Below are 25577 nucleotides of genomic sequence, written 5' to 3' on the forward strand. Positions count from 1 at the left end.
ATTAGTGACTTTTCTTTGCAATCTGTATTTTTTTTTCTCAGACTTGAAAGTTTTGCCCTTCAATGACACTATGTGATTCCTTGAACTCTGTCTTGAAGATGTAGTCATTGAAGGGTTAAGGAATTAAGGGCCAGTGGGAGAGTGTGGCTGGAGATTGTGGATTTCTGCTTATTAGGACTGTTTAATAGGAGACATGTCGAAGGCTCTAGAGAATTACCGATATCAGTCAGACTCCTCCAGGTATAAGAAGCTGCAGGAGGACGGAGGGTGGTGGAGTCTTCCCTGGACCTGCTCCTTATCCCATTTCTTGCCAATTTGCAATGTGGCTTCTCCCATATACAGTCTTTATTCTGCAAGTTCTTAATGCAGAACCTCAGTTCATCACTAGTGTTAACTCCACCAAGGGACCCCAGTCTTCCAAAATATTCTTGGGGGTCCAGGCTCCTTGGAATGCCTCGTACCCATTTAGCGTCCAGCGACTCGGCTCCTCTGTCCAATTGGCCATTGAGAGGATAAACAAGGAATGGGGTGAACATTTCTTTAGTAACCGGACGCTGGAGTTTGTATTCGCCGACTGCAGCTGTAACGCCAAGATGTCGCTCAGCGCTTTCATTCGCCAAGTGGAAGAATTTAATATTGCCGCTTTGTTTGGGCCGGTTTGTCCAGAAGCTGCTGAGGTATATATGTATAATTATTATTATTAATGTTTTGTTGGGTGGGGATTTCTTTGAATTAATAATTTAGGGATTATGCACTTATTTCTATAGTGCCATATGTCACCCTTCTTTATAAACCCGCCATATAAGTTGCAGAAGTTGTGTCCATATATATTCTCATTGGTTGGAAGCAGAGAATTGTCCTGACGCTTAGATTGATACTTTGTGTTGTATCTGTTGCGACCAAAAGATATTGTGTATCAGAAGGGAAAGCTGTAATATTGTATCTGTTATAAATTTCATTGGCTTTTTGAAAAAAAAAAATCGAAAAGGAAAAAGATACTGTCTATATAAATAAGGTAATTACAAAGGATGGCGATATAGAAAATATCAGGTTTTAGCGATATGAATGATGAAGATTTGCAGCACAGTGTCACATCACAGACATGTCAACAAAAAAAAGGGATTAACCAAAGGAAATCTTTTATATGGCTGAAAAAGTCACTGACATTTCTAGAAATTGCATAAATCAAAATCAGTAGTGCAAGCAAATATAAGAAACTTTGTGATATGTCTTATGAGAGAAATCTGAATCTTTCTCCACTTATGAGCCACTTCTTCTCCTCCTTCGCTCCTGAATTTATCACTCACTCTGAAACACTGTTAAAATCCTTACTGCTCAGAGAAGATGGATTATCAGCTCACTGATGGATCAGATTACAGCAGCCTATTGTAGTGTATGGGGAAGGGAGGCAGAGGAGCAGGGAGAAGCACAGTGAGAGGCCAGGCCAGGGGAGACACAGATGATATTGCTTTTTCCTAAGTGTTTTATGTCACCCCAGTGCTGGTCTCACTGCCATACTGCTCTGTATATGCTGCCCAGTATAGCTGTAAAATGTCTTCTGAGCTGCTTTCTAGTAAATGTTTTATGCCACTCCAGCACTGGTTCCACAGCTACATTGCTAAGTACTTCTTTATAAGGCCATATATACTACTACTACTTCTAACAATTATTATCTCATCCAAGAGCTGGTTTAACAGCTACATTGCTCAGTACTGCAGTATAAGGCCCTTTATTCTGCTGCTTCTTGTGCAGTTATCTCAACCCAGAACTGGATTCACAGCTACACTGCTCAGTACTGCCGTATAAAGCCCCATTTACCGCCGCTTCTTGCAATTATTGTCTCACCTGAGAGCTGGATTCACAGCTACAATGTTCAGTACTGCTGGTGTCTCTCATGTTTATGTATGGGAGTACAGTCTCTACTCACTAGCTCAGAGACAACTAAAAATTAGAGCTGTAACCGGTAGATGGAAAAACTGGTGAAAACATACAAGATACAAGTCATTTAATGGCCCGAAATAGTGTTATTCCTCATTTACACATACATGACAGCTTATGCTGAAAAGTCACATGAAACAACAATAAATAACTATATTAGCACCTTAAAGTGAATTTATCATCCCGAGGTAATTTTCAGAACGTGTCATCATAGGTGCAGTGGAGTAATAACACTATTCCTGACCACAATGTCACCGTGGGATGCACTTTCCAGCACTTTTCCCATTTACAAGCTCTGTCTCCAGTAGCTTTTCCTGGGCAGGCATCACTTGCTATGTAGTTCTCGCTCTCAGGAGCACGGCACCCCGAGCCCACCGCCCTGTGCTGCTAATGAAATAGTAGAGGCTTTGGATCCATGTCCAGGACGAGCTTCTTATGTTCTTCCAAACCTGAAAACTGTTTACAACATAAGGGCCCCATAGATTACTCTCACCCTACAGAGACCCAGAAGCAGAGTCTTTTTCAGTGGGTGCAGAGTTTCTGAATGTTTACAGCTGGTAAAAAAACAGATTGCCTGTACCAGCCATTAGGGGGCGCTAAGGAAATCACTGAAGACATTGAATCTTTATGAATCTGCATACAGAATGTTATTATATAGATCCGTTGCTCCGTTTCCCTCTATTTTGAAGGCGATGTCCGCCTTTTCAACCAATTTTATACTAGTGCAATTAAAATGAACAAAAAATGAAGCAACTTTACCATAGGTGTCAATAAATAATGTCACATTATTATGTTTCTACAGCTCCTGTGCTGAACCATCTGTCTCTATGGTAACAGACTACAAACACAATCTGTGTAGTCTGATCCTGCATTCTTTATATTTTTCTCTTCAGTCTCTTATTTTGTGCTCAGGTAATGTACGTTTTGGTTGTTTATCCAGGATTTGAGGACAGATGAAAGGTAAGACGGCGGCAGGACCCGACTACATGGATGGATTACAGTCCACATAGGAGCTGTAGAAACAAAACAGAAACAATGGTTAAAGTTGTTGGACCACTGACGACTAGCGGCACCTATCCTCTGTGTAACTGCTGGGGGTTCCACTGTGGGGATCCCGCAGACCCCCGAAAACGAGGGTCCCGTGCCTCTTATTTGGATGGCGTGATGGCTGTTGGACACAGACAGCATTCGTCATACTCGGCTATCTCCGGCATTTTCATGTTTTACATGTATATTTCATGCCCGTTTTTTGTACGCAGGTCACCGGCTTACTGGCCTCATCTTGGAACATTCCAATGTTCGGTTTTGTAAGTCAAACCCCGAAGCTTGATAACACCCGAACCTACGACACCTACGTCAAAATGGTGTCCCCTCTCCAGCGAATGTCCGACGCTCTGGAAAGAACCTTGAAACATTTCACCTGGAAATATGTCGCCTTGTTTGGAGGATCGACCGAAGGATCGACATGGGATAAAATCGATGAGTTGTGGACGTTGTTGGATAGTCAATTGCCCATAAACTTCATAGTCACGGTCAAGATGAAGTGTGACCCCAAAAACCCAGACAGTCTACGAGAGACTCTCAGCTCGGTGGCATCTCTCTCCAGAGGTAACAATCATATGATCATTATACATGATGACACTGATACATTGTCATCCCATTGGACCCTCTTTGTCTATAACCCCAGTAAATCAGTATCTTTTCTTTTAATACTGTACAGTATTTATCCAAATAGCAGTGGATGTGCAGTACCGGCCCACGGCCACTATGCAGATGATGGCGCTGTGCTGTTCCGCTCCCCAACTGATTACATCTATGCGCCGCCAGTATTGGGAATAGCTGTTTGGCTGGGTGTCGCACTCCTGCCATTCTGATATTGATGACCCATCCTAAAGAAAGTCCACCAATATTAAAGTACTGGACAATCCCTTTAATAATAAAAAAAAACCTGGTTTATCAGGGAAAAGAGCAAACCCCAGCAAAAACACACACTTGGTATCACCCGACGTAATAACTTGTTTTATAAAACTATATTGCTATTTATTCTGCAAGGTTAATGCCGTTAAAAAAAAATATCTTAAAAAAACGAACTATGCCATAACTGCAGTTTCCGATCATCTGTCCTCAGAAAAATAAATAAATATATAAAAAGTGATCGAAAAGTTGTATCTGTCCCAAAATGGCACCAATAAAAAGTACAGCTCGTAACAGAAAAAGTAAGAAGCGCTCATACTGCTCTGTAAAAGTAGGGTTCTTGTGCAAAAGTAGTAAATCGTATCAACACGCAGAATAAAGGCAATATGTCAATTATACAGCACGGCGAACTCTGTAAAAAATAAAATGTGAACACAATTCCAGATCAATTGATTTTTGCTCATGCGTAACACCAAAGTAAGAACTAAAAAGTGATAAATAAAAGTGGTATGACCCAAGAATGGTGCCAGCAAAATGTGGTTGTGCGAGGAAAAAAAAAAAAACATTCATACAGCTCCATCTGTGGACAAATAAGGAAGTTCTGGGTGTCAGAATCTGGAGACCAAAAAAAAGAAAAAGATTTTATTCTTTAGAAGTAAATTTTTGTGCAAAAGTAGCAAAACATTAAAAAAACATAATTTTTGTATTGACATGATTGAATTGACCCACAGAATAAAGATAAAGGATGAATTAGACTGAATGGTGTTTAAAAATATAAACAGAATATAGAAATGTTTTTTTTGTTCATTTTACTTCTCTAAGAGTTTCTGACGTGGCCAAAAGTTCTGAGACTGACACAAGTTTTGGTTTTCACATTTTGCCTTTTCGGCGTCTTCGCTCTTTTAGTTTCTGTTTCTATGGTTACTGATGGACAATTATAAACATTCTGTACGTTGTTACACTTTTATTGACGAATACATGAAGATTCTGTGATGCCTCAATATTCCCACTTGTCCCTTATTCTCCACACTCCTGCCCCTTATTCTCCACACTCCTGCCCCTTATTCTCCACACTCCTGTCCCTTATTCTCCACACTCCTGCCCCTTATTCTCCACACTTCTGCCCCTTATTCTCCACACTCCTGCCCCTTATTCTCCACACTCCTGCCCCTTATTCTCCACACTCCTGCCCCTTATTCTCCACACTTCTGCCCCTTATTCTCCACACTTCTGCCCCTTATTCTCCACGCTCCTGCCCCTTATTCTCCACACTTCTGCCCCCTTATTCCTCCACACTTCTTCCCCTTATTCTCCACGCTCCTGCCCTTTATTCTCCACACTTCTGCCCCTTATTCTCCACACTTCTGCCCCTTATTCTCCACACTTCTGCCCCTTATTCTCCACACTTCTGCCCCTTATTCTCCACACTTCTGCCCCTTATTCTCCACACTCCTGTCCCTTATTCTCCACACTCCTGTCCCTTATTCTCCACACTCCTGCCCCTTATTCTCCACACTTCTGCCCCTTATTCTCCACACTCCTGCCCCTTATTCTCCACACTCCTGCCCCTTATTCTCCACACTTCTGCCCCTTATTCTCCACACTTCTGCCCCTTATTCTCCACGCTCCTGCCCCTTATTCTCCACACTTCTGCCCCCTTATTCCTCCACACTTCTTCCCCTTATTCTCCACGCTCCTGCCCTTTATTCTCCACACTCCTGTCTCTTATTCTCCACACTTCTGCCCCCTTATTCCTCCACACTTCTTCCCCTTATTCTCCACGCTCCTGCCCTTTATTCTCCACACTCCTGTCCCTTATTCTCCACACTTCTGCCCCTTATTCTCCACACTTCTGCCCCTTATTCTCCACACTCCTGCCCCTTATTCTCCACACTTCTGCCCCTTATTCGCCACACTCCTGCCCCTTATTCTCCACGCTCCTGCCCCTTATTCTCCACACTTCTGCCCCCTTATTCCTCCACACTTCTTCCCCTTATTCTCCACGCTCCTGCCCCTTATTCTCCACACTCCTGTCCCTTATTCTCCACACTCCTGTCCCTTATTCTCCACACTCCTGCCCCTTATTCTCCACACTCCTGCCCCTTATTCTCCACACTTCTGTCCCTTATTCTCCACACTTCTGCCCCTTATTCTCCACGCTCCTGCCCCTTATTCTCCACACTCCTGCCCCTTATTCTCCACGTTCCTGACCCTTATTCTCCACACTCCTGCCTCTTATTCTCCACACTTCTGCCTCTTATTCTCCACACTCCTGCCCCTTATTCTCCACACTTCTGCCCCTTATTCTTCACACTTCTGCCCCTTATTCTCCACACTCCTGTCCCTTATTCTTCACACTTCTGCCCCTTATTCTCCACACTTCTGCCCCTTATTCTCCACACTCCTGTCCCTTATTCTTCACACTTCTGCCCCTTATTCTCCACACTCCTGCCCCTTATTCTCCACACTTCTGCCCCTTATTCTCCACACTTCTGCCCCTTATTCTCCACGCTCCTGCCCCTTATTCTCCACGCTCCTGCCCCTTATTCTCCACACTTCTGCCCCCTTATTCCTCCACACTTCTTCCCCTTATTCTCCACGCTCCTGCCCCTTATTCTCCACACTCCTGTCCCTTATTCTCCACACTCCTGTCCCTTATTCTCCACACTCCTGCCCCTTATTCTCCACACTTCTGCCCCCTTATTCCTCCACACTTCTTCCCCTTATTCTCCACGCTCCTGCCCCTTATTCTCCACACTCCTGTCCCTTATTCTCCACACTCCTGTCCCTTATTCTCCACACTCCTGCCTCTTATTCTCCACACTTCTGTCCCTTATTCTCCACACTTCTGCCCCTTATTCTCCACGCTCCTGCCCCTTATTCTCCACACTCCTGCCCCTTTATTCTCCACGTTCCTGCCCCTTATTCTCCACACTCCTGCCTCTTATTCTCCACACTCCTGCCTCTTATTCTCCACACTTCTGCCTCTTATTCTCCACACTTCTGCCCCTTATTCTCCACACTTCTGCCCCTTATTCTCCACACTTCTGCCCCTTATTCTCCACACTCCTGTCCCTTATTCTTCACACTTCTGCCCCTTATTCTCCACACTTCTGCCCCTTATTCTTCACACTTCTGCCCCTTATTCTCCACACTTCTGCCCCTTATTCTCCACGCTCCTGCCCCTTATTCTCCACACTCCTGTCCCTTATTCTTCACACTTCTGCCCCTTATTCTCCACACTTCTGCCCCTTATTCTCCACACTCCTGTCCCTTATTTTTCACACTTCTGCCCCTAATTCTCCACACTCCTGCCCCTTATTCTCCACACTCCTGTCCCTTATTCTTCACACTTCTGCCCCTTATTCCCCGCACTTCTGCCCCTTATTCTCCATACTTCAGCCCCTTATTCCCCGCACTTCTGCCCCTTATTCTCCACACTTCTGCCCCTTATTCTCCACACTTCTGCCCCTTATTCCCCGCACTTCTGCCCCTTATTCTCCACACTTCTGCCCCTTATTCTCCACACTTCTGCCCCTTATTCTTCACACTTCTGCCCCTTATTCCCCGCACTTCTGCCCCTTATTCTCCACACTCCTGCCCCTTATTCTCCACACTCCTGCCTCTTATTCTCCACACTTCTGTCCCTTATTCTCCACACTTCTGCCCCTTATTCTCCACGCTCCTGCCCCTTATTCTCCACACTCCTGCCCCTTTATTCTCCACGTTCCTGCCCCTTATTCTCCACACTCCTGCCTCTTATTCTCCACACTCCTGCCTCTTATTCTCCACACTTCTGCCTCTTATTCTCCACACTTCTGCCCCTTATTCTCCACACTTCTGCCCCTTATTCTCCACACTTCTGCCCCTTATTCTCCACACTCCTGTCCCTTATTCTTCACACTTCTGCCCCTTATTCTCCACACTTCTGCCCCTTATTCTTCACACTTCTGCCCCTTATTCTCCACACTTCTGCCCCTTATTCTCCACGCTCCTGCCCCTTATTCTCCACACTCCTGTCCCTTATTCTTCACACTTCTGCCCCTTATTCTCCACACTTCTGCCCCTTATTCTCCACACTCCTGTCCCTTATTTTTCACACTTCTGCCCCTAATTCTCCACACTCCTGCCCCTTATTCTCCACACTCCTGTCCCTTATTCTTCACACTTCTGCCCCTTATTCCCCGCACTTCTGCCCCTTATTCTCCATACTTCAGCCCCTTATTCCCCGCACTTCTGCCCCTTATTCTCCACACTTCTGCCCCTTATTCTCCACACTTCTGCCCCTTATTCCCCGCACTTCTGCCCCTTATTCTCCACACTTCTGCCCCTTATTCTCCACACTTCTGCCCCTTATTCTTCACACTTCTGCCCCTTATTCCCCGCACTTCTGCCCCTTATTCTCCACACTCCTGCCCCTTATTCTCCACACTCCTGCCTCTTATTCCCCGCACTCCTGCCCCTTATTCTCCACACTTCTGCCCCTTATTCTCCACACTCCTGCCCCTTATTCTCCACACTCCTGCCCCTTATTCTCCACACTCCTGCCCCTTATTCTCCACACTCCTGCCCCTTATTCTCCACACTCCTGTCCCTTATTCTTCACACTTCTGCCCCTTATTGTCCACACTTCTGCCCCTTATTCCCCGCATTTCTGCCCCTTATTCTCCACACTTCTGCCCCTTATTCTCCACACTCCTGCCCCTTATTCTCCACACTTCTGCCCCTTATTCCCCGCACCTCTGCCCCTTATTCTCCACACTTCTGCCCCTTATTCTCCACACTCCTGCCCCTTATTCTCCACACTTCTGCCCCTTATTCCCCGCACTTCTGCCCCTTATTCTCCACACTCCTGCCTCTTATTCTCCACACTCCTATTCAGATTCTATTGAGATAATATTTTATTTCCCGACCACTCAGTTCTCACTTTTGCCTTGTGACCTGGTCTCCATCATAGGGAAAACCATCATCATGACATTATCCTGGATAATGGGAGAAGTTGTTCTTGGAGGAGGTTTAGATTTCATTTTTATTTATGGCCGTGATTTTAGGAATAATTGTGAGTGCCCCCCTCCATGGATGCGAAGCCCCCACACATGGATGGTCTCAGGAGGCTTTACAGATACAGGACTCATGATAGCATCACCTTCTCTTCTCCGGATAATCATTCTTCCAGATGTAATCCCTCCAGATTATTTTTCTTTACATCTAAAAACACTGAGGCAGCAAACACTGTGAAAACCCAAATGTATCAATCTCACAACTTCTGGTCATTGCTGTACGGATCCAAAATTGCAAGAACCACAAAATGATACAAAAGTAAACTACAGCTTGTCGTCAACACATCCACTGACGGAAAGCTGTAAAACACATGGCTCTCAGAATATGGAGATTAGAACCAAAAAATGTTTTCTTTTTTTCCGAGGAGTATTTACTGTGCAAAAAATTAAAATATAAGTAAACTATATATATTTGTCATTGGCATTATTGTACTAACATTTTATTTATGCGTCATGACGAAAAGATTTTGAAATGCAAAACCACAGCAACCGAAATACTGTTTTGTGTATATTCCTTCCCATGCAGCATTAATAAAAGTTTGTTAAAAGTTATACAGTACAGGCCAAAAGTTTGGACACACCTTCTCATTTAAAGATTTTTCTGTATTTTCATGACTATGAAAATTGTACATTCACACTGAAGGCATCAAAACTATGAATTAACACATGTGGAATTATATACTTAACAAAAAAAGTGTCAAACAACTGAAAATATGTCTTATATTCTAGGTTCTTCACAGTAGCCACCTTTTGCTTTGATGACTGCTTTGCACACTCTTGGCATTCTCTTGATGAGCTTCAAGAGGTAGTCACCGGAAATGGTCTTCCAACAATCTTGAAGGAGTTCCCAGAGATGCTTAGCACTTGTTGGCCCTTTTGCCTTCACTCTGCGGTCCAGCTCACCCCAAACCATCTCGATTGGGTTCAGGTCTGGTGACTGTGGAGGCCAGGTCATCTGGCGTAGCCCCCCATCACTCTCCTTCTTGGTCAAATAGCCCTTACACAGCCTGGAGGTGTTTGGGGTCATCGTCCTGTTGAAAAATAAATGATGGTCCAACTAAACGCAAACCGGATGGAATAGCATGCCGCTGCAAGATGCTGTGGTAGCCATGCTGGTTCAGTATGCCTTCAATTGTGAATAAATCCCCAACAGTGTCACCAGCAAAGCCCCCCCACACCATCACACCTCCTCCATGCTTCACGGTGGGAACCAGGCATGTAGAGTCCATCCGTTCACCTTTTCTGCGTCGCACAAAGACACGGTGGTTGGAACCAAAGATCTCAAATTTGGACTCATCAGACCAAAGCACAGATTTCCACTGGTCTAATGTCCATTCCTTGTGTTCTTTAGCCCAATCAAGTCTCTTCTGCTTGTTGCCTGTCCTTAGCAGTGGTTTCCTAGCAGCTATTTTACCATGAAGGCCTGCTGCACAAAGTCTCCTCTTAACAGTTGTTGAAGAGATGTGTCTGCTGCTAGAACTCTGTGTGGCATTGACCTGGTCTCTAATCTGAGCTGCTGGTAACCTGCGATTTCTGAGGCTGGTGACTCGGATAAACTTATCCTCAGAAGCAGAGGTGACTCTTGGTCTTCCTTTCCTGGGGCGGTCCTCATGTGAGCCAATTTCTTTGTAGCGCTTGATGGTTTTTGCAACTGCACTTGGGGACACATTCAAAGTTTTTCCAATTTTTCAGACTGACTGACCTTCATTTCTTAAAGTAATGATGGCCACTCGTTTACTTAGCTGCTTTTTTTTTGCCATAATACAAATTCTAACAGTCTATTCAGTAGGACTATCAGCTGTGTATCCACCAGACTTCTGCACAACACAACTGATGGTCCCAACCCCATTTATAAGGCAAGAAATCCCACTTATTAAACCTGACAGGGCACACCTGTGAAGTGAAAACCATTTCCGGTGACTACCTCTTGAAGCTCATCAAGAGAATGCCAAGAGTGTGCAAAGCAGTCATCAAAGCAAAAGGTGGCTACTGTGAAGAACCTAGAATATAAGACATATTTTCAGTTGTTTCACACTTTTTTGTTAAGTATATAATTCCACATGTGGTAATTCATAGTTTTGATGCCTTCAGTGTGAATGTACAATTTTCAAAGTCATGAAAATACAGAAAAATCTTTAAATGAGAAGGTGTGTCCAAACTTTTGGTCTGTACTGTACATGCCTCATAATGAAACCACTAGCAAATATAACTTGTCCTGAAAAAAACAAGCCTTCGTGTGATTATGTCATCAAAAAAATGAAAAAGTTATGGCTCCCGACAATAAAAAAGTGGAAAAAATAAAATAAAATGCTCTGACATACAACTTCCAGAGACTCCGGGGGCTTAAATAGTTTATGCCAGTTTGGATATTAAGGTTACAGTAAAACAATAAATTGTAGAAAGGGATGATGGGGGAGTGAGGGGGATGCAGCTGCAGCCTCTGCCTCTGTGACTGTGAGACTGCATGCTGTGAGAGAGGGACAGAGAGCTGCAATGGGGAGACCTTCAGCTGGCTCTGGACGTTGTACACAGCAGTACAGTAATATGCAGGTGTGAACTGCGCCTTATCTTACCTTCCTCCTTCACAGTCATCATACTTGTGGCAAATTCTGAGGACTCCAGGCTGATCCTGATGGAAGCAGAAAAACAGGGGCTGATAGATGGACGTTTCGTCTTCATCATGATGCAGCAGTTTGAAGTCAGCGGATTTCTGGTGAGTCCAGAAGGGATATTACATGTAAAAGATAATTTCATATAGAAGGACACATGACCTGGATAGAAGGAATGCAGTTTCGCTCAGAGGGTCGTCTTTAAGGGGTTTCCCGATGCAGCTCACTTCCACATATCGATGATGCGGTGTCGGCAGTACACAATCAGCAGGTATCTGTCACTTGCTCAGCAGTTTGCTGTAGTTTCAATACTATTAGTGTTTTATCAGCAGGAGATTATCTCTACAGGACTAGGTGTTATGTGCAGGCCAGTCCAGATAATCTGTGCAATCGCGCCCTCACCACTGATTGGCGTCTTTCTGACAATGCACAGTGTACACAGGAAGCGGCCAATCAGTGATGCGGGGGCGGGGTTACACACAGCTCAGCATTCTGGACAATACTACATCTACAGGGTTATTCTGTCAAAACTGCAGGAAGCAGCCCATTAAGTGACACATTGCTGGAATCAAGATCTCTGCCCCTACATCATTCTGCTCTCGGATTCTAGAGTAAAAACCTGCTGACAGATTCCTTTTACTTTTTGAAAAAGATTGTGTTGCACAAAAAATTGCAACTTTAAGTTTCCAGATGGACATAAACTGTTTAATAAACTGCCCCATTTTAGTCCGTATTTCCAGTATAGATGCAGAGGCACGTGCTTATGTTCTGCCTAAGGTTATGTGCACACAACTTTTTTTTTCAGACAGATTCCACTTGTAAACCGCCTTTTTAAAGTGCTAAAAAACATAAAATACTGTAAGAATGAACATATGCACAGTAATGTCAAAATCACTTGTTGTGCATACAGTGGGTACATAAAGTATTCAGACCCCTTTACATTTTTCACTCTTTGTTTCATTGCAGCCATTTGGTAAATTCTAAAAAGTTCATTTTTCCTCATTAAAGTCCACTCTGTGCCCCATCTTCACTGAAAAAAAAACAGAAAAGTAAAATTTTTCCAAATTTATTAAAAAAGAAAAACTGAAATCTCACATGGTCATAAGTATTCAGACCCTTTGCTCAGACACTCATATTTAAAGGGGTTGTCCACTACTATTTAAAATATGCAAAGCATTTATTTTTATGATGAAAAGCAACTTATTTATAATTACCTCCCTCTGCCTTTTTTGCCTGTGAGCGGCGCTATCACTGGTCGGTCACATGCAGCACGTGACCCCCCGCTGACGTCCCGTCTATTGAGGCGTGACTCAGCGCTGGGGTCCGCGTGGTGGCTGCTGGATTGTGGGCGGGTTTACCCCACTGCGTCACACCCAGCATCCACCGCGCGCTTTCCCAATGAATGGGGAGAGGGAGCGCACGAGGTGGATGCTGGGTATGACGCAGGGGGTAACCCCGTCTACAACCCAGCAGCCATCATGGAATACAGAAGAGATAGACCCGGGGTTCACATGCTGCCTATGAGCGACCAGTGATAGCGCCGCTCACAGGCAGAAAAGGCGGAGGGAGGTAATTACAAAGAAGCTGCTTTTCATCATAAAAATGCATTAGCATATTTTAAATAGTAGTGGACAACCCCTTTAAGTCACATGCTGTCCATTTCCTTGTGATCCTCCTTGAGATGATTCTACTCCTTCATTGGAGTCCAGCTGTGTTTAATTAAACTGATAGGACTTGATTTGGAAAGGCGCACACCTGTCTATATAAGACCTCACAGCTCACAGTGCATGTCAGACCAAATGAGAATCATGAGCTCAAAGGAACTGCCCAAGGAGCTCAGAGACAGAATTGTGGCAAGGCACAGATCAGGCCAAGGTTACAAAAGAATTTCTGCATTACTCAAGGTTCCTAAGAGCACAGTGGCCTTCATAATCCTTAAATGGAAGAAGTTTGGAACCACCAGAAGTCTTCCTAGACCTGGCCGTCCAGCCAAACTGAGCAATCGTGGGAGAAGAGCCTTGGTGAGAGAGGTAAAGAAGAACCCCAAGATCACTGTGGCTGAGCTCCAGAGATGCAGTAGGGAGATGGGAGAAAGTTCCACAAAGTCAACTATCACTGCAGCCCTCCACCAGTCGGGCCTTTATGGCAGATTGGTCCTACAGAAGCCTCTCCTCAGTGCAAGACATATGAAAGCTCACATAGAGTTTGCTCAAAAACACATGAAGGACTCCCAGACTATGAGAAATAAGATTCTCTGGTCTGATGAGACGAAGATAGAACTTTTTGGTGATAATTCTAAGTGGTATGTGTGGAGAAAACCAGGCACTGCTCATCACCTGCCCAATACAATCCCAACAGTGAAACATGGTGGTGGCAGCATCATGCTATGGGGGTGTTTTTCAGCTGCAGGGACAGGACGACTGGTTGCAATTGAAGGAAACATGAATGTGGCCAAGTACAGAGATATCCTGGATGAAAACCTCTTCCAGAGTGCTCTGGACCTCAGACTTGGCCGAAGGTTCACCTTCCAACAAGACAACGACCCTAATCACACAGCTAAAATAACAAAGGAGTGGCTTCAGAACAACTCTGTGACCATTCTTGACTGGCCCAACCAGAGTCCTGACCTAAACCCAATTGAGCATCTCTGGAGAGACCTGAAAATGGCTGTCCACCAACGTTCACCATCCAACCTGACGCAACTGGAGAGGATCTGCCAGGAAGAATGGCAGAGGATCCCCAAATCCAGGTGTGAAAAACTTCATAATTCCCAAGAAGACTCATGGCTGTACTAGCTCAAAAGGGGGCTTCTACTCAATACTGAGCAAAGGGTCTGAATACTTATGACCATGTGAGATTTCAGTTTTTCTTTTTTAATAAATTTGCAGAAATTTCTACATTTCTGTTTTTTTCAGTCCAGATGGGGTGCGGAGTGTACATTAATGAGAAAAAAATGAACTTTTTAGAATTTACCAAATGGCTGCAATGAAAGAAAGAGTGAAAATGTAAAGGGGTCTGAATACTTTCCGCACCCACTGTATATTGTCTTTTGTTGCTTCTTTTAACTGCTTCAGGCTTTTTAAAGCTAAAAGAAGTGACCTGGTGAATCTTCTGGTGGCTGCCACTATGTTATATACGGAAAAGCATGTCCACAAAGATATATAAAAAGACGCTTCAGGGGGCGCACCGTCTGTGATTTCCTGAAGCATCTTCTGTTTCAAAAATGATACAGGTACCGTGATCTAGAAGACGTCGTGCACACATGCACTTATCTATTCATGTAAACGAATACGAATTGTTATAAAAATGAACGACTCTATCGTAACTCACGATGAACAAACAATGTCAGATGAGTGTTTTATATAGGACGAGAATCGTGAATAAAATGGTTGAATAGCGATCGTAGCATCGAGCACTGTTCACACAGACAGATAAGGCGACGTTCACATGTCCAGTAATCATCCATTAGGACGGATCCAGCAGCAATACGTTGGCAAAAAAGTTGTGTAGACACAACTTTTTTGTCTGTTTTTAAAAGACTGACTTAAGCTGGATCTGTTATTTTAACATTGAAGTCTATGGACAACGGATCTGTTAATCAGTAATCCGTTATCTTCAATTTGAAGCTGATCCGGCAAGCAAAAAACAGATCCTTTTCAAATAGAAGAAAAACGGATTGCTATTTAACGGATCTGTTTTCCGTAGACTTCAATGTTGAAAAAACGGATCCAGCTGAAATAATTTTTTTAAAAACCGACAGAAAATTTGTGTGTGCAGAACTTTTTTCCCACCGGATTGCTGCTGGATCCGTTCTAACTGATCACTACTGGACATGTGAACATCGCCTCATTTGACAAATATTTATGTTCAATTTTCAGAACCCAGAAGTGATACTAATTATTCCCATCACATGAATTCATAAAGCATTGTGCAAATCTTCATGTTGATTTTGTATAGAGTAAAATTTAATCAAAGTAGAGATAAAGCATCATTGTAATCAAAGCTACTTTTTTTCTATGAACAGAAGCATTGGTAATAATATCAATGAACAATATGACATGAATACTTGTTCCAATACTCCAGCTGCTACTGAACTAGTCAGCTCCCCCTAGTGGTGTCTGTATAAATCTGTATGTAGTGAGCTCCCTCTAGTGGTGACTGTATAAATCTGCATTTAGTCAGCTCCCTCTAGTGGTGGCTGTATAAATCTGTATGTAGTGAACTCCCTCTAGTGGTGGCTGTATAAATCTGTATGTAGTGAGCTCCCCCTAGTGGTGTCTGTATAAATCTGTATGTAGTGAGCTCCCCTTAGTGGTGACTGTATAAATCTGTATGTAGTGATCTCCCCCTAGTGGTGGCTGTATAAATCTGTATGTAGTGAGCTCCCCCTAGTGGTGGCTGTATAAATCTGTATGTAGTGAGCTCCCCCTAGTGGTGGCTGTATAAATCTGTATGTAGTGAGCTTCCACTAGTGGTGGCTGTATAGATATGTATGTAATGAGCTCCCCCTAGTGATGACTGTATAAATACGTATGTAGTGAGCTCCCTCTAGTTGTAACTGCATACATCTGCATGTGATGAGCTCCCTAGTGGTGACTGTATAAATCTGTATGTAGTGAGCTCCCTCTAGTGGTGACTGTATAAATCTGTATGTAGTGAGCTCCCTCTAGTGGTGGCTGTATAAATCTGTATGTAATGAGCTCCCCGTAGTGCTGACTGTATAAATCTGTATGTAGTCAGCTCCCTCTAGTGGTGGTTGTATAAATCTGCATGTAATGAGCTTCCACTAGTGGTGGCTGTATAAATCTGTATGTAGTCAGCTCCCTCTAGTGGTGGTTGTATAAATCTGCATGTAATGAGCTCCCTCTAGTGGTGACTGTATAAATTTGTATGTAGTGAGCTCGCTCTAGTGGTGACTCTAAAAATCTGTATGTAGTGAGCTCCCCCTAGTGGTGGTAGTATAAATCTGCATTTAGTCAGCTCCGTCTAGTGGTGACTGTAAAAATCTGTATGTAGTGAGCTCCCTCTAGTGGTGACTGTATAAATCTGTATATAGTGATCTCCCCCTAGTGGTGACTGTATAAATCTGTATGTAGTTATCTCCCCCTAGTGGTGACTGTATAAATCTGTGTGTAGTGAGCTCCCCCTAGTGGTGACTGTATAAATCTGTATGTAGTGATCTCCCCCTAGTGGTGACTGTATAAATCTGTGTGTAGTGAGCTCCCCCTAGTGGTGACTGTATAAATCTGTATGTAGTGATCTCCCCCTAGTGGTGACTGTATAAATCTGTATGTAGTGATCTCCCCCTAGTGGTGACTGTATAAATCTGTATGTAGTGGGCTCCCTCTAGTGGTGACTGTATAAATCTGTATGTAGTGATCTCCCCCTAGTGGTGACTGTATAAATCTGTGTGTAGTGAGCTCCCTCTAGTGGTGACTGTATAAATCTGTATGTAGTGATCTCCCCCTAGTGGTGACTGTATAAATCTGTGTGTAGTGAGCTCCCTCTAGTGGTGACTGTATAAATCTGTATGTAGTGAGCTCCCACTAGTGGTGGCTGTATGAATCTGTGTGTAGTGAGCTTCCCTCAGTGGTGACTGTATAAATCTGTATGTAGTGATCTCCCTCTAGTGGTGACTGTATAAATCTGTATGTAGTGAGCTCCCCCTAGTGATGACTGTATAAATCTGTGTCTAGTGAGCTCCCTCTAGTGGTGACTGTATAAATCTGTATGTAGTGAGCTCCCTCTAGTGGTGACTGTATAAATTTGTATGTAGTGATCTCTCCCTTAGTGGTGACTGTATAAATCTGTGTGTAGTGAGCTCCCCCTAGTGGTGACTGTATAAATCTATATGTAGTGATCTCCCCCTAGTGGTGACTGTATAAATCTGTGTGTAGTGAGCTCCCCCTAGTGGTGACTGTATTAATCTGTATGTAGTGATCTCCTCCTAGTGGTGTCTGTATAAATCTATGTGCAGTGAGCTCCCCCTAGTGGTGACTGTATAAATCTGTATGTAGTCAGCTCCCACCAGTGGTGGCTGTATAGATATGTATGTAATGAGCTCCCCCTAGTGATGACTGTATAAATACGTATGTAGTGAGCTCCCTCTAGTTGTAACTGCATACATCTGCATGTGATGAGCTCCCTAGTGGTGACTGTATAAATCTGTGTGTAGTGAGCTCCCCCTAGTGGTGACTGTATAAATCTGTATGTAGTGAGCCCCCTCTAGTGGTGGTTGTATAAATCTGCATGTAATGAGCTTCCACTAGTGGTGGCTGTATAAATCTGCATGTAGTGAGCTCGCTCTAGTGGTGACTCTAAAAATCTGTATGTAGTGAGCTCCCTCTAGTGGTGACTGTATAAGTCTGTGTGTAGTGAGCTTCCCTTAGTGGTGACTGTATAAATCTGTGTGTAGTGAGCTCCCTCTAGTGGTGGCTGTATAAATCTGTGTGTAGTGAGCTCCCCTAGTGGTGGCTGTATAAATCTGTATGTAGTGAGCTCCCTCTAGTGGTGACTGTATAAATCTGTATATAGTGATCTCCCCCTAGTGGTGACTGTATAAATCTGTATGTAGTTATCTCCCCCTATTGGTGACTGTATAAATCTGTGTGTAGTGAGCTCCCTCTAGTGGTGACTGTATAAATCTGTATGTAGTGATCTCCCCCTAGTGGTGACTGTATAAATCTGTGTGTAGTGAGCTCCCCCTAGTGGTGACTGTATAAATCTGTATGTAGTGATCTCCCCCTAGTGGTGACTGTATAAATCTGTGTGTAGTGAGCTCCCCCTAGTGGTGACTGTATAAATCTGTATGTAGTGATCTCCCCCTAGTGGTGACTGTATAAATCTGTATGTAGTGATCTCCCCCTAGTGGTGACTGTATAAATCTGTATGTAGTGATCTCCCCCTAGTGGTGACTGTATAAATCTGTATGTAGTGGGCTCCCTCTAGTGGTGGCTGTATAAATCTGTATGTAGTGAGTTCCCCCTAGTGGTGACTGTATAAATCTGTGTGTAGTGAGCTCCCCTAGTGGTGACTGTATAAATCTGTATATAGTGATCTCCCCCTAGTGGTGACTGTATAAATCTGTATGTAGTGATCTCCCCCTAGTGGTGACTGTATAAATCTGTGTGTAGTGAGCTCCCCCTAGTGGTGACTGTATAAATCTGTATGTAGTGATCTCCACCTAGTGGTGACTGTATAAATCTGTATGTAGTGATCTCCCCCTAGTGGTGACTGTATAAATCTGTATGTAGTGATCTTCTCCTAGTGGTGGTTGTATAAATCTGCATGTAGTCAGCTCCCTCTAGTGGTGACTCTAAAAATCTATATGTAGTGAGCTCCCTCTAGTGGTGGATGTATAAATCTGAATGTAGTCAGCTCCCTCTAGTGGTGACTGTATAAATTTGTATGTACCCCGGCAAAATTTTTGCTTTCTTGGCCTTGTTTCAGAGAATATGAATGACTAGATGGTGGCCCGATTCTAACGCATCGGGTATTCTAGAATAGGTATGCGGCCGACCGGGCGCAATCAGCAGAGCGTTGTTTAAATTTGGCACCAAAATCGCTGATTGGTCGCGGCCGGCAACCGCGACTAATCAGCAAAACGGTGTTTAAATTTGGCGGCAATATCGGTGATTGGTCGCGGCCGCCACCCGTGACCAATCAGCGAACTGTGTTAGTGAGGACCGGAGAGCTTGTTTAAATTTGGCGATAAAATCGACCAATCAGTAGAGCGGTGTTTAAATTTGGCAGCAATCTCGCTGATTTGTCTCGGCCGGCTGGCGGCCGCGACCAATCAGCAGAGCGGCGTTTAAATTTGCCGCCCATCTCGCTCATTGGTCGCGGCCGCCCACCGCGACCAATCAGCACAGCGGCGTTTAAATTTGCCGCCCATCTCGCTCATTGGTCGCGGCCGCCCACCGCGACCAATCAGCACAGCGGCGTTTAAATTTTGGGCCCATCTCGCTGATTGGTCGCGGTAGTCGGCGGCTACCAATCAGCGTCGTATTAGTGTGGGCCCGGGAGCGGCGCTGCTTGTGCGGCTCCGTATTAGCGAGGACCGGGGCGCGGCGCTTCCTGTGCGGCTTCTTCTGCTGCGAGAAGCCGGGAGATGAGCGGCTGCTCGCAGCAGAAGCATCCCGACCGGCGGCGCCGCTCCCCGGTCCTCCGTTCACACTTGCTGTCGGGAGATCAGCGGGCCAAGCCGCTGATCTTCCGACGTTAGCCGTATGGAGGTCAATGGCGCCGGTCGGGGTAGTTGTGCTGCTAGCGCCGCTCATCTCCCCGCTGCATCGCCGCTGAGCTCCGTCCGCCAGACGAGCCGCTAACGGCCGCCATCTTTTTTCAGAAATCCCGCGGCGCTGATTGGCCGCTGCCGGACCAATGAGCGACGCGGGATTTCCAGGACAGACAGACAGACGGGATAAGGCGATTATATATATATAGATAACAAAAAACCTTTTTCTCCACTCATGGTTATTGGTTGGGTGAAGCCATTTATTGTCAAACTACTGTGTTTTCTCTTTTTAAATCTTAATGAGAACCAAAAACATCCAAATGACCCTGATCAAAAGTTCACAGACCCCAGTTCTTAATACCGTGTATTGCCCCCTCTAACATCAATGACAGCTTGAAGTCTTTTGTGGTAGTTGTGGGTGAAGTTCTTTATTTTCTCAGATGGTAAAGCTGCCCATTCTTCTTGGCAAAAAGCCTCCTGTTCCTGTAAATTCCTGGGCTGTCTAGTATGAACTGCGCACTTGAGATCTCCCCAGAGTGGCTCAATGATATCGAGGTCAGGAGACTGAGATGGTCACTCCTGAACCTTCACTTTGTTCTGCTGTAGCCAATGGCAGGTCGACTTGACCTTGTGTTTTGGATCGTTGTCATGTTGGAACGTCCAAGTACGTCCCATGCGCAGCTTCCGGGAGGATGAGTGCAAATTTGCCTGATAACGTGCTGCATTCATCTTTCCTTCAACTTTTAACAAGTTTCCTGTGCCTTTGTAGCTCACACATCCCCAAAACATCAGCGATCCACCTCCGTGCTTTACTATAGGAATGGTGTTCCTTTCATCACAGGCCTTGTTGACCTCTCTCCAAATGTAACGTTTATGGTTGTGGCCAAAACGTTACATTTTGGTCTCATTACTCCAAATTACCTTGTTCCAGAAGTTTTGAGGCTTGTCTCTGTGCTGTATGGCGTATTGTAGGCGAGATACTTTGTGGCATTTGCGCAGTACTGGCTTTCTTCTGGCGACTCGACCATGCAGCCCATTTTTCTTCAAGTGCCTCCTTATTGTGCATCTTGAAACAGCCACACCGCTAGTTTTCAGAGAGTCCTGAATTTCAGCTGATGTTATTTGTGGGTTTTTCTTTGCATCCCGAACAATTTTCCTGGCAGTTGTGGCCAAAATTTTTGTTGGTCTACCTGACCGTGGTTTGTTTTTTACAGAGCCCATGATTTTCCATTTGTTAATCACAGTTTGAACGCTGCTGACTGGCATTATCAATTCCTTGGATATTTTTTGTATTCCTTTCCTGTGTTATACAGGAAACTACCTTTTCCCATAGATCCGTTGACAATTCTTTTGCTTTCCCCATGACTCACAATCCAGAAACATCAGTGGCTGGATGAAAGATGCAAGAGTCTGTCTGGATCCCAGAAACTCACTCAGCTTTTATGCACACACACTGATTACAAGCAAACAGGTCACAGGTGAGGATGTTACCTTTAGTAGCCATTCAAACCCATTTGTCAAATTCTGTGCATGTTATCAGGCCAAAATCACCAGGGTGTGTGAACTTTTGATCAGGGTTACTTGGATGTTTTTGGTGGTCATTAAGATTTAAAAAGAGAAAACACAGTAGTTTGACAATAAATGGCTTCACCCAACCAATAACCAGGAGTGGAGAAAAAGTTTTTTTGTTATCCCCTAAAGGTAGCTACAGTCAGATAGCATATTAGCATTTACATCTATGTCTAGTATGCAGAGAATTTGGAGTTTTGTATCAGTAACTACATTTGTTTGATGGGCAATGTAATATAATTTCTTTACCAATTAAATTACATATAAATCAATAATTCTAAGGATCAAATGAATCAAAGTTACTAAATGAAAAATCTGAAAATGTATAACATTCTGCTAAATTCATTAGAAGCCGACAACTGCGGAAGACAACTTGCATATTTGGTACAAAAAAACAAATATGTAAAAGAATTAGGCCATGTTCACACATTGCATTTTTTCAGCTTTTTTTTATGCAAATGTTCTGCTGCATTTTACAGGACCAGCAAAGTGAATAAGATTCCAAGAATCTCACGCACACTCCTTGGTTTTTGTTTGATCCATATTTTGTGCTTTGCAAGTTTTTTTGCACAATAGAGCTTGTCACTTCTTTCAGCGTTTTTCAGCATTTTTCACCCATTGGAAGTAATGGGTGGTGAAAAAACGCTGAAAAAAACGCCTCGTGTGAACATAACTATCAGGTTTTGCTGCGGTTTAGTGAAAAAAAGCAAGTACAGCAGTATGTGAAACTCATTTGTTTTTGTGATTCTAGAGTATGTGCACACGGTGCGTTTTTTATGCGTTTTTGATGCCATAAATCCGCTTGGATTTGGCCCTAAAAACACATTGCAAATCTTATCCCAGCATTTCCTATGAGATTTTGTGCACATGATCAGGATTTTTCCTTACAGAATGTGTGTTAAAAGAAGCAGCATGTCCATTCTTTGTGCGTTTTTGCCTGCGTTTTTCCTATACAATGCATTGGAAAAAACGCATTGCAAATCCCCAGTAAAAAACACATCAAAAACGCATGAAAACACATCAAGAGGTGCAGAGCCTTGCAGAAATTTCTGCAAGCAATTCCTGATCGTGTGCCCATAACCTTACAATCTTGTCTTGGTCACCTGAAATGGCAGATTGGATTAGAACAGTTTAATTAAATTAGTGATGTGTAAACATTGGTTGAGCTAGGTGTGAGATCGAACAATACCTGTGGCCCAGGAAGGTGTGAAATTAAACAATAACTGAGCAGATCACTGGCAGACCATAATGGGAAAATAAATAGTGTCCTGCAAACTCAATGCACTGCCAGTGTCTTAGAAAAACTATTCCTGAACAATTCACCCCCCCCCCCACTGTTACATTTGAAATTCTGCTTAATATTTCTTGCATTGGTGACCTGTGTTCGTGCTTCTGTGGTGGAAGCGAAGCTGAACTTTGGAATCCTGAAACATGCAACAAAAATCAAGGAAAAAAAAAACAAGCAAAATCCTGAACAAACCTTCCTGGCAAGAGATCAGGGGTTTTGCTGCAGAAAAAAAATGCTGAAAAAGCGCAATGTGTGAACACAACCTTAAAGATAAAAATAATGTTGATAAATGTACATGTGACATCATGGAGACAGAGGACGTGAAGACATATGTCAGCAACTATCTAATATCAACACTGGCTATAATGGGTCACTGGATCTTCAAAATGGGCTTGTCCTGAAGAGGTTAATTTAAAGGGAATGAGTTGGATAATAACAAATGAAGACAATGTTACAAATCCACATCAGTTAATGTCACATTGGCCGTGTATAATTCATCGATCACATCATTAGTTTCTCTGCAGCCGGTAAGACTGATATTACCATTCTGTATATTTCCTTTTAGGATATTTTTTGGAAGGATACTTTGATCATTGAGAAGAATGAGACCATTGTCCGGGCCTATGATGCCGTTCTCATGATAGCGCTGAACTCCTCCTATAGTTACATGTCTTTCACGAAGCAGGTGTACGAAAAGCTGAAGGGTCCCCCGTTCTATAGCGAGATCGAGGCAGAGGACCAGGTACCGGCTCAACCTACCAATAGGGACGTGATGTGATTATACACTGCAGCCAGCAGGTGGCACTGCTGCTATTAATTCCAACCAATGCACAGTTTAGATTTCTGTCTTCTGTGGTTCTCACAATGATTTCTCTGCTTTTGTAAAATGTTAGTCTGCAATGGGGGAGCAGTCACCAATCTTTCCTAAAGTCATCCATATTTTTATCGGAAATCCATTTTGCTGTTCATACAAACAATTTTCAGAGCTTTGTCTTTCCTGAAGAGGTTATGAAAAATTCTTGAAAGCAAAAAAAAAAAAAAGTTCATGTCACTTTTTTTTGAAGCGGATACAAATTAGACATCATATCAGAGGATTGGCTGCAAATAAGACTATGTGCACACAGAGTTTTCAAGGAGGGAGTTTGGAGTGAGGAAAAACTCCAAATCCTCTTCCAAATTTCAAAACTCTTCAAAAACTTTGAATTTCCCCTCAATTTCTGCTCAGAAAATTGAGATAAAAGACTGTGTGCACTGCAGATAGCCTAATGCTTCAGGAAAAAAAAAGTTTTCCAAAACTTTTCAAAGTCCTCCTCAGAAAAAGAAAAACTTTAAAAATCTCCCAAAACAGGAGGGTTTTCCATGTGAAAAACTTGTGAAATCTGTGTGTGAACCGAAACTTAGTCTCCATAGTTAGAGAATGCTAACTGCTTACATCTGTGTTGCAGATTAGCCCTTATGCCGCTTATCTTCATGATTCCGTCTTAGTATTTGCCTTGGGTTTGCGAGAAATTCTAAGGCGGGGACGAAATATCACCGATGGACGAGCCTTGGTGGAAAGCCTTAGAGGATACAATGAGACGCAGCTGTATGGTAAGGAGGCAGCAGACTGGGCGAGAGACTCGTCCTCCGAGCCTCAGCATTGGTGACATCTTTACAGGTGGCGGAATGCATGTACCTGTATGATGTACCTGTACCTGTATGATGTACCTGTACCTGTATCTGTATCTGTATGATGTACCTGTACCTGTATCTGTATGATGCACCTGTATCTGTATCATGTACCTGTATGATGCACCCGTATCTGTATGCTGTACCTGTATGATGCACCCGTATCTGTATGCTGTACCTGTATGATGTACCTGTACCTGTATGATGTACCTGTACCTGTATCTGTATGATATACCTGTATGATGTACCTGTATCTGTATGATGCACCTGTATCTGTATGATGCACCTGTATGATGCACCCGTATCTGTATGCTGTACCTGTATGATGTACCTGTACCTGTATCTGTACCTGTATGATGTACCTGTATCTGTATGATGCACCTGTATCTGTATCATGTACCTGTATGATGCACCCGTATCTGTATGCTGTACCTGTATGATGTACCTGTATGATGTACCTGTACCTGTATCTGTACCTGTACCTGTATGATGCACCCGTATCTGTATGCTGTATCTGTATGCTGTACCTGTATGATGTACCTGTATCTGTACCTGTACCTGTATGATGTACCTGTATCTGTACCTGTATGATGTACCTGTACCTGTATCTGTATGATGCACCTGTATCTGTATCATGTACCTGTATGATGCACCCGTATCTGTATGCTGTACCTGTATGATGTACCTGTATGATGTACCTGTACCTGTACCTGTACCTGTACCTGTATGATGCACCCGTATCTGTATGCTGTATCTGTATGCTGTACCTGTATGATGTACCTGTATCTGTACCTGTACCTGTATGCTGTACCTGTATCTGTACCTGTATGATGTACCTGTACCTGTATCTGTATGATGCACCTGTATCTGTATCATGTACCTGTATGATGCACCCGTATCTGTATGCTGTACCTGTATGATGTACCTGTATGATGTACCTGTACCTGTATCTGTACCTGTACCTGTATGATGCACCCGTATCTGTATGCTGTATCTGTATGCTGTACCTGTATGATGTACCTGTATCTGTACCTGTACCTGTATGATGTACCTGTATCTGTACCTGTATGATGTACCTGTACCTGTATCTGTATGATGCACCTGTATCTGTATCATGTACCTGTATGATGCACCCGTATCTGTATGCTGTACCTGTATGATGTACCTGTATGATGTACCTGTACCTGTACCTGTACCTGTACCTGTATGATGCACCCGTATCTGTATGCTGTATCTGTATGCTGTACCTGTATGATGTACCTGTATCTGTACCTGTACCTGTATGCTGTACCTGT

General features: G+C 43.6%; 1 protein-coding gene across 1 annotated transcript in view; it reads left to right on the forward strand.

Annotated features, from left to right (window-relative positions):
• Positions 1-320: 320 nt before the first annotated feature.
• Positions 321-25577, forward strand: part of LOC141271566 (guanylate cyclase 2G-like) — a 106853-nt gene continuing 81596 nt past the window's right edge. Inside the window, exons 1-5 of the mRNA XM_073681615.1 lie at positions 321-677; positions 3198-3546; positions 11501-11625; positions 23180-23356; positions 24060-24204. Coding sequence (XP_073537716.1) covers positions 321-677; positions 3198-3546; positions 11501-11625; positions 23180-23356; positions 24060-24204 — 1153 coding nt within the window. The remainder of the gene's footprint in view (positions 678-3197; positions 3547-11500; positions 11626-23179; positions 23357-24059; positions 24205-25577) is intronic.

Source organism: Phyllobates terribilis, unplaced genomic scaffold (genome assembly GCF_046119375.1).
Source record: "Phyllobates terribilis strain yellow unplaced genomic scaffold, ASM4611937v1 Scaffold_5__5_contigs__length_657084704, whole genome shotgun sequence".
Classification (NCBI taxonomy): domain Eukaryota; kingdom Metazoa; phylum Chordata; class Amphibia; order Anura; family Dendrobatidae; genus Phyllobates; species Phyllobates terribilis.